The sequence below is a fragment of the Podarcis muralis genome, chromosome 12 (assembly GCF_964188315.1).
Source record: "Podarcis muralis chromosome 12, rPodMur119.hap1.1, whole genome shotgun sequence".
NCBI lineage: Eukaryota > Metazoa > Chordata > Lepidosauria > Squamata > Lacertidae > Podarcis > Podarcis muralis.
Genome location: NC_135666.1, coordinates 23,693,137 through 23,709,694, shown reverse-complemented (window position 1 = coordinate 23,709,694; position 16,558 = coordinate 23,693,137). Strand labels below are relative to the sequence as shown.

Below are 16,558 nucleotides of genomic sequence, written 5' to 3'. Positions count from 1 at the left end.
CTCCATGAATATTCACTGAGTACTGCATCGAGTGGCAACTTGTGTGTGTGAATGAGCCATCACTGAACAGCTACCACAGTGAGAACTTTCTCATTCATACTTAATTTGGGCTGCCATTTAGTGCGTAATCTTCACAAGGTAGCTTGCATAATATAATTAAATTAAAAACAGCAGTATTAAAAATGATCTAAGAAAATTAAAAAACAAGTAGCGTAAAAACCAAACACCTTTAATCAGGAGTTCCCAAACTGTTTTCTGTGGATCACCAGTGATCCATGAGCTTCACTCGGGTGGTCCATGGCATGCCAGTATTAAATATCCATATTGATTTTAATTATATATTTTTATTGCTTATTTTATTTCTTATACTATAATGTATTACAATTTCAGTTATATGGAATGCAAATTAAAATACAATACAAGAATTAAAAGAAGCAATAAAAATACAATTAAAAATCATACAGCATCTAGCAGAGTGCATCAGAATTGCTACAACAGGCAGAAAAATCATTAAGTCCACCAAGACCCTCAACAATTTTCAAGTGGCCTGTAGAGGAAAGAAACTGGGAAGTGCTGCCTTAAACCATTTTACAGCAGCACACCAAAAGATCTATGTTGCCCTGGTGCTTTTCAATAGAGCCATTTCACACATTCTGCTGCAAATAATCTGGTTGGCAGTCTTAAGTATTCTTGCCAGGAAGTCTGTCACTGATTGAACTTTAAGGATTGAACTGTAAGCACAGAGCCATCAAGTGATGCAAGTGATTGTATGAATTGGACTAAGTAGCTCATTCCTTTTTGCTTATCTCTAACATGTTAAAATGTTCAAAGGATTCAGCCCTTATGATTCTCTTACAGAATGATAGGAATTACCTGCGCTCTGGATTTAGCCAGTGTTACGCCACAAATTAGGAATGAAAATTCAGTATTTCATATGTATCTTCTCCTTGGTATTTTGTGCAAAATATTTTTCCCCCTTGGTATTTTGTGCAAAATATTTTTTTTTTCTTCGTTTTGGGTTTTGACTTACTTTCTGATGGTTCCCAATAAAAAATATTCTATTCTGGTAGCAGATAAAGCATTGGACAATATCCAGCTGAGTCATCGCTTGAATTAGACCCATTGAAATAAATGGACTAAAGTCATTTATTTCAATACGTCTACCCTAATAATGAACATCATTCAATGCATTAAATCACCAAATTTTCAAGTGTGTGTGTGTGTGATTTCTTGTCAGTGCTTTGCTTGCACATGAAAATAGAAAAACGTGAAGAGTGGCTTTGGGGCACAATTTTCCCTTGGTTTATAAGCAAGGGCTATTGACTTTCTTTTGAAATAGTTGATAAATGTATACATTTGTAGAAGCTTAACATGTTGGCTGGAGGCCAAAGCCTAATAGCAGAGTAAGATTCTTTTAAAGATGTAGCTTATACTTTGTAATATTTTGCTTATGGTATTTCTGTTGTGTGCAGCTAGTCAACCTTCTTTTAAATGGGGGACAAGCTGTCCAATTTCAGCCTTTTAAAAATCTGTTGATCTTAATGTTAAACACAAGTTTAACTATTCCATTGAATTCAATGGGTTGTGTTGTACAATCTCAAGTATGCTTATGAGAAAGTAATTTTCCAGTGGGGCTTACTCCCTAGTAAGTGTGCTTGTGATCAGACACTTAACTTTGGCTGGGTTACACCTTAAAATTTAATTTCTTCTTCAAAAACAAATTTTCATGTTTTTTGAGTTTAAATTAAAACTATTTATAATTTTTAAGTGTTTAACTTTCTCTGCGTCAATACCATGAGGCTGAAATCTATAATATATTCTTCTTAAAAGCAATTCTCTGAAGAACTGGTAGCAGTTCACCAAGCTTCCAAACTGAGTATTAAATGAGCTATGTTAGTAGAAAGTAACAGAGTTAAGGGAAGAAGGTATTTTTATTACGCCGGATTAGACAAAAGTTCTGCCAGCCTCCTCAGTTTTATCTCTTCAAGGGTTCATTTTGCTTGTTTGGCACAAGTCCCAGCGGAGAACTTCAGAATTGTGGTTAGCAACATGAATGAATACAATTTTGGATGAGCTCTTCAGTAAGTTGAACTGGCCAGCTGCCAAATCTGAACTTCCTTATAAGGGGGTTGGGGCAGAGCTGTGATTCACGGAGCCCAACATTGTATAGAAACGTACTTGTAATGGCTGTGTTTTCTGTAAAATAAAACAAAAACAAAAACTTGGTTTCCTCGTGTAAATGAAATAGGAAGTAACCAAATAGTGTGCAGGTTTTACTAATGATAGAGCACAACAAAGGAAATATGACTCTATGCGGTTAAACTATAAAGCTGGAAGTTGGATCTTTTGACCTTCATTGCCTTCTTGTGATGTAAGGAACCCAAGCATTTGTGAGACATCTGTTGTCTACCTGCCCTTATTCTGTAAATGGTTTAATAAGATTAAATAATTAGGAAAACCACACGGTCACCATGCAGCCAAGCCCCGGTATTGCCTGCGTCCTTTGGAAATGTGAGCAATTCTGTGTTACCCAACATTTTGTAGCAGTTACTTTGCAATGGTAGCTCATGCCATTTCTGGGGCGGATTAGTTTGGATGTTGCAATGCTCTACAGCGGTGTTTTCCAAAGTGTGATACATGTATCCCCAGGAGTATGTGCAAGGCTGACGGCAGAATTCTTTTATTTGACTTTCTTGTTGTTTTTTAGCTTTCAAAAATATGTATTGTTAAAACTACCGCCAAATTATCTGTCCCGCTATTTTAAGTTTGGGAAACACTCTTCTACGGTATCATAAAGTTGGAAATGTTTGTTTAGTTTTCAAATATATTTCTTTGGTTCTAAGCTTGATTTGAAGACTGTACGTGTGTGATATTCTTGACTGCCTGTGTTGAGTGATGCATTATTAGGTTTTTCTCTGCAAAAGTATAAACATATTTTAATTTTATTTTTGTATAGGCAAATACCCTACCTGGATCTTCCCTCAGCCTGCCTCCATCTCATACGTATGGCAATAGGCTAAACCCCACCTCAACAATGGGAGCACTTACATCTCAGTCTGAAAACAGTCAAACAGGCAAGATAAAGATTTTCAAAATGTCTCTTTTACACCGTATCTTTTAAAAGGAGGTTTTTTAGCTAATTCCTTCTTCCTTTTGGTTCAGCTGCATGTTTAACAGCTTGCTGCATTTTGGAAATGAATGCTGCTTTACTGCAGAAGTCATTGCCGTGTATCTTCCACTGTCTGAAATGTAAATGTTTAAGCAGATCCATGAGCAAGCAGGAATGCAACAATGTCTCCTGTGACTTTTGTGATTGATGCGTTCAGTTCTCTTAGTTCTCTGCAATGAGGGGAGAGCAGCGCTGGGGTTTGTTGTGAATAGTTTAAACCTTTATTTGCATAATTCATGAAATTGCACGATATACAAGTTTGTGTGACCGAGATCCTGTTACGCAAACTTTCGCAGTGTTTTTAAAAATGATGATTTTTTAAAAATAGTATTGGCTTAAAAAGAAAAAAAAAATCTAATGAGCTGCTGGATTTGCTTTGTTTCATTCCATCCTTAAGGATTTGTTGACATGTCGTAATAGTCATGCCTGTTTGGGGGAAGGGAATGAGTTTAGCAGTTTACCAAGAATGGATCAGTCATGTCTTGCCCTCTAAGAGGCCAGAGGTCATTTGCTGCAGAATAGGGGGAGGGCAACCTTGAAAGGGGCAGATAGGGTTATTTTATTGAGAGGCCATAGGGAAAAATAACCCTTTTGAGTCCTACCAAGCAAGACGCTTCCATGTATTTAATGATACATTTGAAACACATCTCATATTCTCCATCTTTCTTTTTCTTCACTTTTAAAGTAATAGGCATTAATTTTTTTAGAAAAATAATGTATGCTTTAACATTTGTTAGTGGAACTTCTGGGGAAAAAAGTTACTGATAAGAAGTAAATATACAGGGCGGTTTATGGGTTTTCCTGGGATGCAAAGTGTTAACAAAAATACAAAGCCTGGGGATTTGCTGTGATAAGCATACAGATTAGCTGTCCACAGCTGTGATTCATTACTTTCGCTGCAGAAATTAAAAGTGGCTGAGGGGAGGGTACTGGAAATGCAAGCCATGCTTCTGTGCTATAAAACTGAAAGCAATGAAAGGACTGAGGCTAATCCTTGGCCTGCTACGCTCAGAGAAATGTGTGCGGACAATGCCTTCCCCTCTGCAGTTAGCAGTTTTAAACTGGTAACCTTCTCTAGTGCTACTAGCAACTCCCAGATACTGGATTACATTTTGAAAGGATCTCCCTATCTGCAGCATCTTAAAATATTATCTCGGAAAGAGTCACTCTTGGCTTTGAAATATTTACTCTGCAGATCAAGATCTTGGAGACAATAGCCGGAGCCTTGTGGGCAGGGGAGGTTCACCCAGAGAAAGCCTTTCACCACGGTAAGCAGTATTTACACTCCTGAGTTAAGGCAAAGGAAATATTCTTTAAGGCATGGAAACTTTTATCTCTTATCAGCCATGCTTTCATTTAGGCTGAACAGAATTGTACAGATTTGTGTCTAGAGGGGTAAAGAAAAATGTTCCCAATATCAACTTAACAGGATTAACTAATAAAATAATATATTTTACCTCTGGTATGAAAATGGCTTTGGGGAATTCCACATCCCTCCAATTGTTACATAATCTTGGCTCACCTATATGGCTAGTTGATTATTTGCATGTAAAATCCTGTGTATAAGCAGCTACCAAATGTCCATATATATATATATATATTTTAAAAAAGAATGTTAAATGTAAACATTTTATATGTTAAATGTGTTTTTTTTTAAAGTGTTAAAGAAAGAAAAAGATAGGTAGTTCAGGAAAAGGGAAAGTTCTTCCAGAGGCAATGAAATCTAAAATGCAGACATGACCAGAACTGAAACACTGGTCACCAGAATTTAATCACTTTATGCTGGTGTCTTTGTTTAAAGAAATAGTATTTGCTGCTAATTGTCATGTAAAGATGGTATTGCACTGCTTGTATATTGACTTCAGTGGGGGGGGGGGGAATTCATAATTATTTGTTGGCATTCTTAAACTTTTTGCTTAATGATAGAATAGCACTATGTGCTGCTGCTGCAGTATCAGCAGTCATTTAATAAGTTGGTAATAAATAAAAAACATTGTTAGTGGAGGCATGTCAATGTCCCATATCTAATCAGAAGTGCTGTGTCATGTACAAGAGTAAATGAACTGTAAAGTGAATGTTAGTGATCTGTGGCCTGATTTTCAAGAGCTTGCAAATCCCAAAGACTGACTGAAAATATATTCACTTCTGAAGAATCAGGCCAGTATTGTCTTAGGGACAAATCCTCAAAAGTCTTATGAAGATGGACTGTGACAGATTGCAAATTAAGCCTTTTACGTATATAGATCTATTTCCTTAAACATCTTTATCTCTGTTGGAGCTGTTTGTAGGGTTCCATTGTGCGTTAGTTAGTTAAAATTAAATAAAACAGATAATGTAATGTATTTTCTTATTATTAGTGTTGCAGCATACTAAGCCTTTTGATTGATTTTTTTGGTCTGGTAAACATGTGGATTATTGGAAAACTTTTTATTTAGGTATTTTATTAGGGTCTTGTCCCTTTTCAGAACTCTTTCATAAATAGAGGAATAATAGCACACAGAATACACAGAAATTCTCCTTGTTTAAGTACCATTGATTTCACTAGAATTTAGGTTTGCTTCAGGTCTTTATGGATTATGGCCTAGCACTCAACTCTTCTTCAGATATATTTGTTATTTATGGATTATATGTAATTATAACAAAGTGAAACATTATTAACATAGGCTTGCAAATAAAATGCTATCTATGCTTATATGAAACAACTTGTCATATGCACACTCCTGTAGGTATAAAACACATGTTAAAAATGTGTTAAGATTATAAGTATTTTGATTTTATGAAACCCTTCAGTTTTATCCCATTCTGTTTTATAATACACTAAAAAGGGTGCAAAATTGTGTGTAAGACCACACATCTGTCTCTGACACTGTGCATGAAACAATGGAAAGGGACAATGTATCTTTTAATCACACTCCACTATTTTATATATAAAAACTGCCAGTTTAGATCTAGCCAGTGACCTTTGGTAAACCTAGTGCCCTGTCTAATTGTTCGAGAAATATGCAGGTATGGGATGATCTGCTCTTTGCTCCTCCCCCCCCAATTCCTGACATTCAAAGGGTTTAGATTTAGTGCAGTCTACTAAGCATATATGCCTGTATAATGCACAATCATTAACATAGAGCTTATGCAGATCTCCCACAATGCATCCAAATAAGTGAATGGAGGTTTGTGCAGCAGTCGACTCTGCACCCTTTGAGACTATGTGCAGAAGTGCTCTGGTCACATTGGCTAATAACCACAGATTAATATGTTTAATACTGTATTTTAACCAATGTAGTATATTGCTCCACTTCTGTGATACAATTGTAGATTTAGTATACTTTGTAAGGAAGAACAATGGATTTGGTGTCATGTAATTCTTGCATTGTACTGAAGAGTATATAGCAGTTTTATATCTACTTTACCCTGTTTATGATCTTACACATTTCCATACTATGAGCTCTGAATTTTCCTTCAAATGGTGTAATTCTTGATTGGATTTAATCTTATATGGAAGATGTTCTGTATTCCATTAGTGCTATTAAGCATTCTATAGATATAATTTCTTATTAGAAAAAAATCATTTGGTATAATATGTATACTTTCATAATGTGGATTTTTACAGAGTTACATAATTCTTTGTGTCTTTTCTCGCCCTTAATGCTTTCTAGCATCCCATTTCACTTGACTCCAGCTCTATAGTTAGTTATCATCAAGATTTGCTTACTGAGAGGGGACCACTTACACAATTTTAGGTTATTTATTTTCTGGCTAGGATTTTCCCCAGCATGCCCACTTGCGAAAATGAGATTTCCGTCTGCTATTTTAACTTGTTTTGTTCTTTAAGAACAGCTTTTAACTGTTTACAAGGGTGTAAAAATGAAGTGGAATAAAAAAATATAAGATACTTTTAAATCTGATCTTTGTCACTTGCCACTTGCTTTTCTTATTGAGTAATTTCACTGATAGTATCCTGCAGAAGATCTAGAGTCCAACTGAATGTTAGCTGTTTATGAAATAATTCACACTTTGTGTTCATTTCCTTTTTGCCTGTTTCTTCTGATTACCAGCTTTGATTTTAAACAAAATATTTCCCAATGCAGGATGTTGCTGGTGATCTTTTCAGTACAAAAAACACTGTATATCCTATATACCAGGCCAGAAAACAAGACTTTTGTGGTCTTGCTTTCTGTTACTGTGTTAGTTCTCCTGGATGTTTCTCAGAAATTCTCTTAATTTCTATGTGCTTTAAACTAGATTAAGTAAATGTGAGATGAAACTATTACTTGGAAATAGGGGCATAGATTCATTAGTTACATGCTGTAATAGGCTGAATATTGAATTCCTGGTTAAACCAACAGAGATTATGCAATATGGCAATAGGAAGAGTTGGATCCAAAGCCCGTTAAATTCAAAGCAGCCCTGATACTGATATAAATGGTGCCACATTAAGACAGAAGTTACATGTACCTATTTTAAATAGTAGGTAGCTTTTTACGTGCCCTCTACTCCAGCTAAGGCAGAGTGCTGGGGAAAATGCTTTGTGCTGTCATGTTCAAGAATCTATACTTGAAAACTCTGAATGTCAGAAGGAAATTGCAATATTCTTGTAATTAAGTGGACAGGAAGTATTTGAATTCACCAGCATCTTGGGTCTATATACATTTTTAATTTTTAAGATGAATTTAAAAATGTCTGAAGTATAATTTTGATAGGAAGCTGCTGTAATGTTATCTCTCGACTCTGACACAGGAAATGCTTGGCACTCAAAAGACTCAATGAGGTCACAGTCTTAAAAGAAATTGTAATGTGCTCTTGGTTTATGTGTGTTAATTTTTTTTTTTTTTAAGAAACAAAAGTTTCCAAATTGTAAAAGTGTCTGTCACATTACATGCTGATCAGGATTTCCTGTTGTGACCTAAATTAGCTATACTGTCTACATGTGCCTTTAATTTCTTGCATGTCATATTGACTGCTGTTATACTTAAGGTTTTTCTTTAGTATAGTGTCTTAATCGCTTGGTTCAGTTATACAGAGATCCTATACTACATCATGCAGAAGCCTTGCCTTTTAAATAGAGATTAATAGCATGGTACATTCCTCTTTTCTTTAGTTATTCATTGGGCTAGATTCCAAAGATATTTGATGATCAAAATATAATCCATAAGTATTTGAATGGCATAGTCATTTTCTTCCTAAAATCTCACGCAAGTGTATTTGTGCAAAATTTCATAAACTATCGAGGACCTCGGGAATTTGACAAGTATGTTATTGACTGGCATTGTATAAAGGTGTTGCCTGTTTATCTACATATATATCTTCTGTAGAGCTCTTGTAGTTGATTATATCAGCAAAACATTCCATCAGCTGATGAAGTTTGCATTCATCTGGGCACTGTTAAATTAGATTATCCAAATAAGAGAAGCTTTGTATTTTGAACAGAAATTTTCTAAGAACTGTTGTCATTGCTAGGATTTTATTTTAAACCATTGTTGATGGGAGCCAGTAAGTGATCTTAAGGAATGTTGATTTGCAAGGGGTTAAGGAGCAGCTAAAGAAAGTAGATGGGTCTTTTATGTGGGGTTCTCCTCCCTCCTCTTCCTTTTAAATATAATTTATAATCTTCCTACAGGTCGCCTGTAAGTAATTTACAGATTCGTTATGATCAGCCAGGGAATAGCAATGTGGAACATTTGCCCCCGGTACCAGTTACTATAGAGCAACTTCTGGAGAGGCAGTGGAGTGAAGGGCAGCAGTTCTTGCTAGAACAGGGCACCCCGAGTGACAGTAAGTACTTCACACTGTCTTGCCTGAACATTGTTAACCATGTATGGCCCCATTTATGTAATATCCAACAGAGAAATGTTTTCTGGTGAGTATGGGTTAAATGTGTTTAAACATGGTTCTGGCAGCTTCTCCCCATTTTGGAATGAAAAAATGCTTGCCTAAAATGTTGGCCAATGACATTTTGCTCCAGAACCTTGACAACCAGGGAGATCTGGTTAGTGGGTTACAGCAGATGTGGGAACATTTTAATAATAATAATAATAATAATAATAATAATAATAATAATAATAATAATAATAATAATTTATATATGTGGTCTAAATGATTGCCTGAGCCCCTTTTGAGAAGCGATTTTCTATTTGTAATCCAAGCATTTAAATATTTGAAATGGCAAAATTAATATTTTTAAACAATTAACAAGAAAACATTGAGCGTGCTTCCCTGGTTGTTGATAGTGAGAGAAGTGCCATCTAGTTGGTATTTTTTTTTTATGAATGGTACCCTGACAAAAATGCTAATTGTGAGGAAATTCATGCAGGGATAATCCTTTAAACATGATAGCTGGAGGACAGGTTTAGCTAAGTCTTATTGCATCTCATTTGGGCACACTGAGAGTTCCTTTGTATGTTCTTGAAGAGGAGGGATAAAAAAGCTAAATCCTTGGGAAATGACCAGATGTGCCTGTACCAGTAGACTGGCGTCTGTATTAGGCCCAGAGGTCACGTTGAACAAGTACAATTTACAATTTAAAAAGTAGCTTTTACTGTGTTTTAATCGCTAAACTATCTTGCATGCGGGCTGATGCGAAAGTCCCAAAATTCACCCAAAATCCAAATTTGAGAGTCGAGAAGATGGTATTTGGCTGAGGATGTGCTTTATCTGCAGGGAGAGGGCAGAGACTGCAGGGTTCCTCCTGCTCCCTGCTGGGTGCTCTTTAGAGGGACATTGAAAGCAGCTGGAGTCTGTTGATTTAAAAGCAATAAAAACAGAGTAAAAGTTTTCATTGATTACATAAATTTGCAGGTTTTTTGGCCAATGAGTCAACAAATCAGCCCCCTCCCCCCCCCAAAAAAAAAAGAAAAAGGAAATTTTACAAAACTGTTCTGTGAGAGCATAATAGCATTTAAAACTTTTGTACAACCCAAACTGAGTATCTTTTTCTTGAACAATTACTTGGCAGTGGATGCTCCTGACGGAATCTTTCCTTTAGAAAAGTGATGGTTAACTGAAAGTGTGTGCACTGCCATTTGTTTATGGCCATTGGTAGGGACAAATGAGAGTGAGTTACAAAATTCTTTGTGCATTAAGCCGGGTACAGAAGTCAGACTTTGTCCTCTGAAATATGTGTGTCATATTAAGAAGCTTATGCACTTGGGACTTCCAGAATATGTGACTGCACAGGCATGCACTGGGTTACCTGGAGGATATAGACAGCAGAGATGGGGATAAACAGATGTGTATGAATTGACCCCTGTAGTTCTCACCATGCCTAACTTCAAAGGGAATTTAGAGCATTTTTCACCGCTTTGCCTGTCTTTCTGATAAGGACGTATCTTAAAAAGAAGTTACTAGAGAAGTAAAAAGATACTCTCTAGTAACTGATTTGCTAGTGGTGTCTTAGATTTAAAAAAAATAATATTCCAAGCCGGAACAATGTATGCAGTTATTATGTTAAGAAATAGCACCTTTCATTAGAATTCTTCAGGGACTTGGATTGATTGGTTGTATTTTGGTCAGTTTTAGGTATGCTGAAGTCATTGCACCAGCTTCAAGTTGAGAACCGACGCTTAGAAGAACAGATTAAAAACCTGACTGCTAAAAAGGAACGCCTCCAGCTCCTAAATGCCCAGCTTTCAGTTCCTTTCCCAACAATAACCTGCAATCCGAGTCCTTCACATCAAATACATGCATTTTCAGCTCAGGCTGGTAAGGCAACAGAAGTCGTTTTTGTTTTTAATGCAGAGCTCTGTCACAACTTCCAGAAAGCTTTTGGCCTCTTACTATTGCCTGTTATCTGTATGAGAAGGAAGCAAATTGGATGTTTCTACTGTTTTTAGTCTATATTTTGACCTGTAAAATCAGTAATTTCTGAGAACACTTTTAAAGAGACTATATGTTGGCCAGGTGAAACTTAGAGATGAAATTAATTTAAGTACTTCTGCTGGCTGTGGATTCATATTGAACAGCAAAAAAAGCAGAAGTAGATCACTGTTAGTCCATATATTTAATATAACATTAATTCACTTTTATTTAAGTTTTCCACATTGAATTAGGTTTTATGCCTTTTGGGTGCAGAAACAGAGATTTTCTCACACTCGTTTGTTTTTAACTCCTGCTTTTAGCTGCTAGCACTGATTCTTTGAACAGCAGCAAGAGCCCTCATCTGGGAAGCACCTTTCTACCTGACAATTCCCTTCCTGTATTAAATCAGGTACTGTTTGTTTTCTTTTCCATGCATCCTAAGACTTCTGCTAGGTTAATAGTGCATCTCGATTATTTGCTTTTGTGTGAAGTTTGATGCAGCTGAGCCTTTGTGTTTTCACTAGGAGATCAACTCCAGTGGACAAAGCACCAGTAGCTCCTCTGCTCTTTCCACTCCCCCACCTGCTGGGCAAAGTCCAGCTCAGCAAGGCACTGGAGTCGCAGGAGTTCAACAGGTCAATGGCGTGACAGTGGGGGCACTTGCCGGCGGAATGCAAACTGTAACATCCACCATTCCTGCCGCCGTTGGTGGAATAATTGGAGCTCTGCCAGGTAACCAGCTGGCAATCAATGGAATTGTTGGGGCTTTAAATGGGGTAATTCAGACTCCTGCCACAATATCGCAGAACCCTTCTCCTCTCGCTCACGCAACTGTGCCACCAAACGCAGCACATCCTCTGCCAACTACACTGAGTAGCAGGTAAGCCTTTGCTCTTGTTTGTCTTTTTGGCTCATATTTGCTATTCCCACCCCCTTCCTTTTTTAAGTCTGTCTAAAATAACTGCTTTTTCTTGAAAGTACTGAGGGAAGAGCTTAAAAATAGTGAAATCCTTACTGTGTTCGAATTTCCTTTTGCATGTGAATAGGAAACTTAAGCAGTCATTCTCTCTTGCAGCAGCTGACTCCTAAAACATAGGATTAATTTCTATGATTTTGTTTTGAGCATGGAGTGTGTGTTCATCTGTGCATGTTCTTGTTTGTTTTGTTTTTTGAACAGTCACTTCACAGTTTAGATGCTTTCTCCCAAGTTCTCCTCTTAACCGTCTGCACTGCCACAATATGCTCCCTCCAGCTTAGCTTGGGGGCTTATACTGCATGAGTTGACTGGACAACGGGATATGTGATGTAGCTATTCTATTTCCATGACATGTTGCCATGTTCCTTAGTTAATCAGGCTGTTGAAATATCTAGCTGCAAGGGACACAATTCTGCTGATTGTGCTTCTGGTCGTCTGTTCAGTCACCTGGGTTTTACACCTGGACAGACTTTGTTTTGGAAAAATCTAGAACTAGGCTTGCATTTTGGCAGACTGCTTTCCCCTGCTGTCTGCACATGCTCTAAGTATATGTTCCCACTCAGTTCTTTTTTGACTGCTACAACAGTAACACCATATGAAACACTCTTGTTTGGTTAGCATCTATCTCAGTGTATTGGATAACTTCATTTATCCTGTGTTTTGCATTGGCATATTTATTTTTCTTCACTGTACCTTTCTGTGCCCTTTCTGTCTTTTTCTTTAGCATATTGCTTTAAAGGCAGTCCCTTTCCATAAGTATCTGTCTTGCATTGGCGAGGGAAGGAACACTTTTGACTAAGCAGCCACTCTTTTGGCCTTCTCGGTCCCAGAAGGCCATGTTGTTGAGACCTGGGAGCAGTGCTGGTTTCTTACTAGGTGATGCTGGAGAAATGGGTGCATCCAGGTTTTGGGTTCTCCTTTCCAGAGCAAGCACTGCTGGCAGCCAGCATAAAGCCAGGGCCTCAGCCTTGTGCTCCGCCCTGGTTTCATCAGCTGCACTTCCCATAGCTGGCAGTCCTGCTATGTCTCTGCATACTGGCAGCACCTTGATAGTGCAGTAGAGGCACCCTTGGCACAGAAACTCTCCATGTCTGCTTCAAGTTCACTGATGGACTGTGTTGCCCATTGTAAACAGCTTTCAGTGTGTTTTTTCTAGAAAGTGCAGGATGAGTGCGTGTACTTTTTCAAACTTGCAAGTAAGCACGAGGAAGTCATCTTTCTCTCCCACCGCTGGGTTTTTGTGCATGCAAAATGTGGGTGAGATTAAGTCCTGCATTTGGTTTTGCAAGTATGAAAAAAAAGGGGGGGAGAACTACTGCTAATTTGTCTTCAGAATTCAGGGGGGATTAAGTACTTCCCTTGTTTGGCTGCATTTATACTTGGATCTGTAAATGTAATCTGAAATGACAAGAACGCCAGTTTTGTTTTTCCTAAGTTAAGATACATCAAAGTTTTAAAATAATTTTAATAGGATGTATAATCAAATGCATCTAGGCACATGCATGTTAATCTGCATATATTTAATGTTTTAGATAATTTTTTTTAACTTTTGCTGAAAGAGTGCCATAAAAATGATCAAGGAGCTAATTCACCAGATAAATGCATTTCCAGTTAAGAGTTTGTTGGTAATTTGCAGTGCTTCTGGACTTGGGTTTCTTCCGGAGCAACAGAGACAACTCCTGCTACATCAACAGCACCAGCAATTTCAGCAGTTACTGAATACTCAACAATTCACACCAGTGAGTCTCTTTTTATCGTCCCTTTTATTTCCAGAGTTCGGGGGCAAGTGTTGATGTTTATGTAGCTAGTTTGGGTCTTGTTCTAAATCTTGTCACAAGCTTCAAAAAGCTGCTCACAGAGAGGGACCCAGGGAAAATTATAGAACCGTTTTTACAGGTTTCTCTAAGAGAAGCACAAAAGGCTGCTTGAGCTTTAAGCAGTTCAGAATCTTGGATGAGAAGTAGATGGCTAGATGCATTTTGGTGCCTGAGGTATCATCAAAAGGACTTCTGCAAAAAACAGCACCACCTAAATCGAAGCAAAGTCAAACTGCTGTGTTAGCAGCACTGAAGTGACCTCCCCCGGGTGCAGGCCTGGGCGGTGTGTGTGTTTGAGTGGAGGTTCTGAGATGACAAGACCCCCCTCAGCTTCTCTGTGGTCTAAAGGAAAGCAGAGCAATACATTTGGCACCAGCTTGGCTGCAGGACTTGCTGGAAGGAGGCATGCAAGGCACCATCCAGCCATATCACAAAATTGCCACCTCTTTGCCAAGGGCCAACCATACCTTCAATTGTACAGATGTGGATGTTGGAACAAATGTAATTCCAACAACTCACCACATAAGCCATGCATGCCTCCCATAACTCTAGAAGAGCAAAGACAGTGCACCCATGGCTTTGCCTGTCCCATTCCTTCCAACCCGTCACTATCTCCCATTTATTGGAGAACAGAGGGCTGGCTCACTTTGCTCCACAGGAAGTGGAGTGGGCGTCAGACTGGAAGAGGAGATGGTCTCCTCAACCTCTTTTGCTACTGTAGAACTGTTACAACATGCTTCAACCTGGAAGGATTTCTCTTCAGCTTGAAAGATGTTTATGGCATTGGTACAAAATAAGAGGCAAAGATATTCCTGAGAGATTTGTAGACATACAAACTTGCAGGCACATTGTGTACTCTTTCACATGCATACATTTTTGAACGGGGTACCAGGATGTGGGGGTAGACTATAAGCACCCTGAAGCTAATCAATCATTTACATTCACAATCCAGTATCAACTGAAGACAGATACACAAGTAATGTTTTATCTTATAGCTCTTTAGAAAGGTGCTTACTAGATCCTGCCGCCTGTTAGTTCTCCAAAAGAAGTTTTTAAATTTAGCTTCTGACACAAATGCTTTTGTACATCCAAAGTCTACTCTGTTGAAAAGGAGAAAGAAAATGTATACTGGATTCTTAGATTGGCTTAGTCAGGAAGAAGACAGGGGCTTTCAGATATCTCTGTTGCACTACCCTTTAAAGTTTTCTCTCCCCTAGATTTGTAGTCCATAGCATGACTTTCTGCTTTTCCTGGTTCACGTCTTTGTTTCTGCATCCCACTTGTCTACTCAAAGTTGTGTTTTCGTTCTTGCAATAAATTTATTCAGTGCCTGCCAGTATGCTTCATATTTAAGCAGGGATGTGAACTGGACTTCCCTGTATCAAAGCTCTGCTCTTAATTGTGGCAAAACATTAGTTCTGAGCAGGCAAGGGACCTCTCCAACAACAGCAGCTTTAAGAGGCTAGTTCTGGCTGCTCTTCTGCCTTGAAGCTGTGGAAAAGTCAACTACAGTCATTTTAAATCTAAACTACAAAAAAGTGTGTGTAAATCCTGGATAAGGGAGGAGTTACTTCACTCACAAGTTTAGTTTTCACCAGTTTTGGCTACTCATTTTTCTGAATGCAAGAAGAAACGTGTTCTCCCATAAAATGACTAAAACTTTCCTTCTCCGTTGTACTTGAGGAACAGCACCAGGCTCTTCTGTATCAACTAGTTCAGCAGCAACACCACCAGCCTGAAGTACAACAATTGCAGATTTCTGGAGCTACACAGATTCCCATCAATAACTTGCTGGCAGGCAATCAGGCATCCCCACTTCATACAGCTACGAGTAACCCATTCCTTACCATTCATGGGGATAACACAGCTCAAAAAGTAACGGTAAGTACATACGTGTACTGCTCCTATAAGCAAATTCAAGTGCAGGAGAAGGTCTTAACTAGGTAAGGTTAAAAATACCAACCCCAAGGGAAATGTTTCTATTAAAGATTAAATGGAGAGGAAATCCTGTTCAGCTACAAGGGTATGACTGAAATGAGTGGCTTGAACTGTCACATCTACTTTGGCATCCAGTCCTTAGAATGAGAACCCCCTGGTCCCTGCCTAGTAAAGCCTTCAAGCTCACCCCTCACTAGGATAATGTTGCAGCTCTTCTACTTTTCCAGGGGACAGCAAGGGCATTTGTTGCTACAGTTGCACTTGTGTGTGTGTGCGCCATTGCTGTGTTTCGACCACATGCTGCTAGTTGTTGCTTTGTACCAGCCGTGGGGGTATTTTTGCACTTTTAGCACCATCTAGTTACAATACTTTTTAATAAACTACTGGAGGACCCACAGCATAGTGAACTCTAGCACTGGAACATTAGCACAAGAGAGGAAAGAACCATCTTTCTGCGTTGGCATTGCCCATTACTGTTGTCTAGCTTTCTAAATTTCACTGTTAAATTTATTTTTTCAGAAAAGCTGTGAAAGCTGTTCCTTTGATAGGACTTGGCTCAATAACATTACCTTCATGTCTTAGTAATTAACCACTGCTTTTGAATAGGGCTAGCCACCAATCTTAAAGAGTTAGTAACCAATCAGCAATTACCTGATCAATTAATCAGTATTGCAAATTATTTGCATATTTCCCAAAACTCATTGAATGTGATATTTAGTGACAGAAACAAATAGGAAAGGCCGTTTTTAGTATCCCCCCCCCCCTTATTTCCTCACATACCAAACCCAAACTATCTGTAAAGGTGCTGCTTCTCAGTTGGAACAGTAGAAGTAAACAAACAGTGAATACATCTGCATTCATTATTTC

At 38.1% G+C, this 16,558-nt stretch overlaps 1 protein-coding gene across 7 annotated transcripts in view; it reads left to right on the top strand.

The window, feature by feature from the left end:
- Positions 1-16,558, top strand: part of MLLT10 (MLLT10 histone lysine methyltransferase DOT1L cofactor) — a 117,495-nt gene that overhangs the window by 99,047 nt on the left and 1,890 nt on the right. For 6 of the 7 annotated variants that reach the window (XM_028749764.2, XM_077936852.1, XM_028749768.2 and 3 more), the window contains 8 exons: positions 2,957-3,074; positions 4,365-4,437; positions 8,784-8,938; positions 10,676-10,864; positions 11,281-11,369; positions 11,485-11,840; positions 13,573-13,675; positions 15,437-15,634. In XM_028749764.2, the coding sequence (XP_028605597.1) occupies positions 2,957-3,074; positions 4,365-4,437; positions 8,784-8,938; positions 10,676-10,864; positions 11,281-11,369; positions 11,485-11,840; positions 13,573-13,675; positions 15,437-15,634 (1,281 nt within the window). The remainder of the gene's footprint in view (positions 1-2,956; positions 3,075-4,364; positions 4,438-8,783; positions 8,939-10,675; positions 10,865-11,280; positions 11,370-11,484; positions 11,841-13,572; positions 13,676-15,436; positions 15,635-16,558) is intronic. The other variant, XM_028749765.2, reaches the window with a different exon arrangement.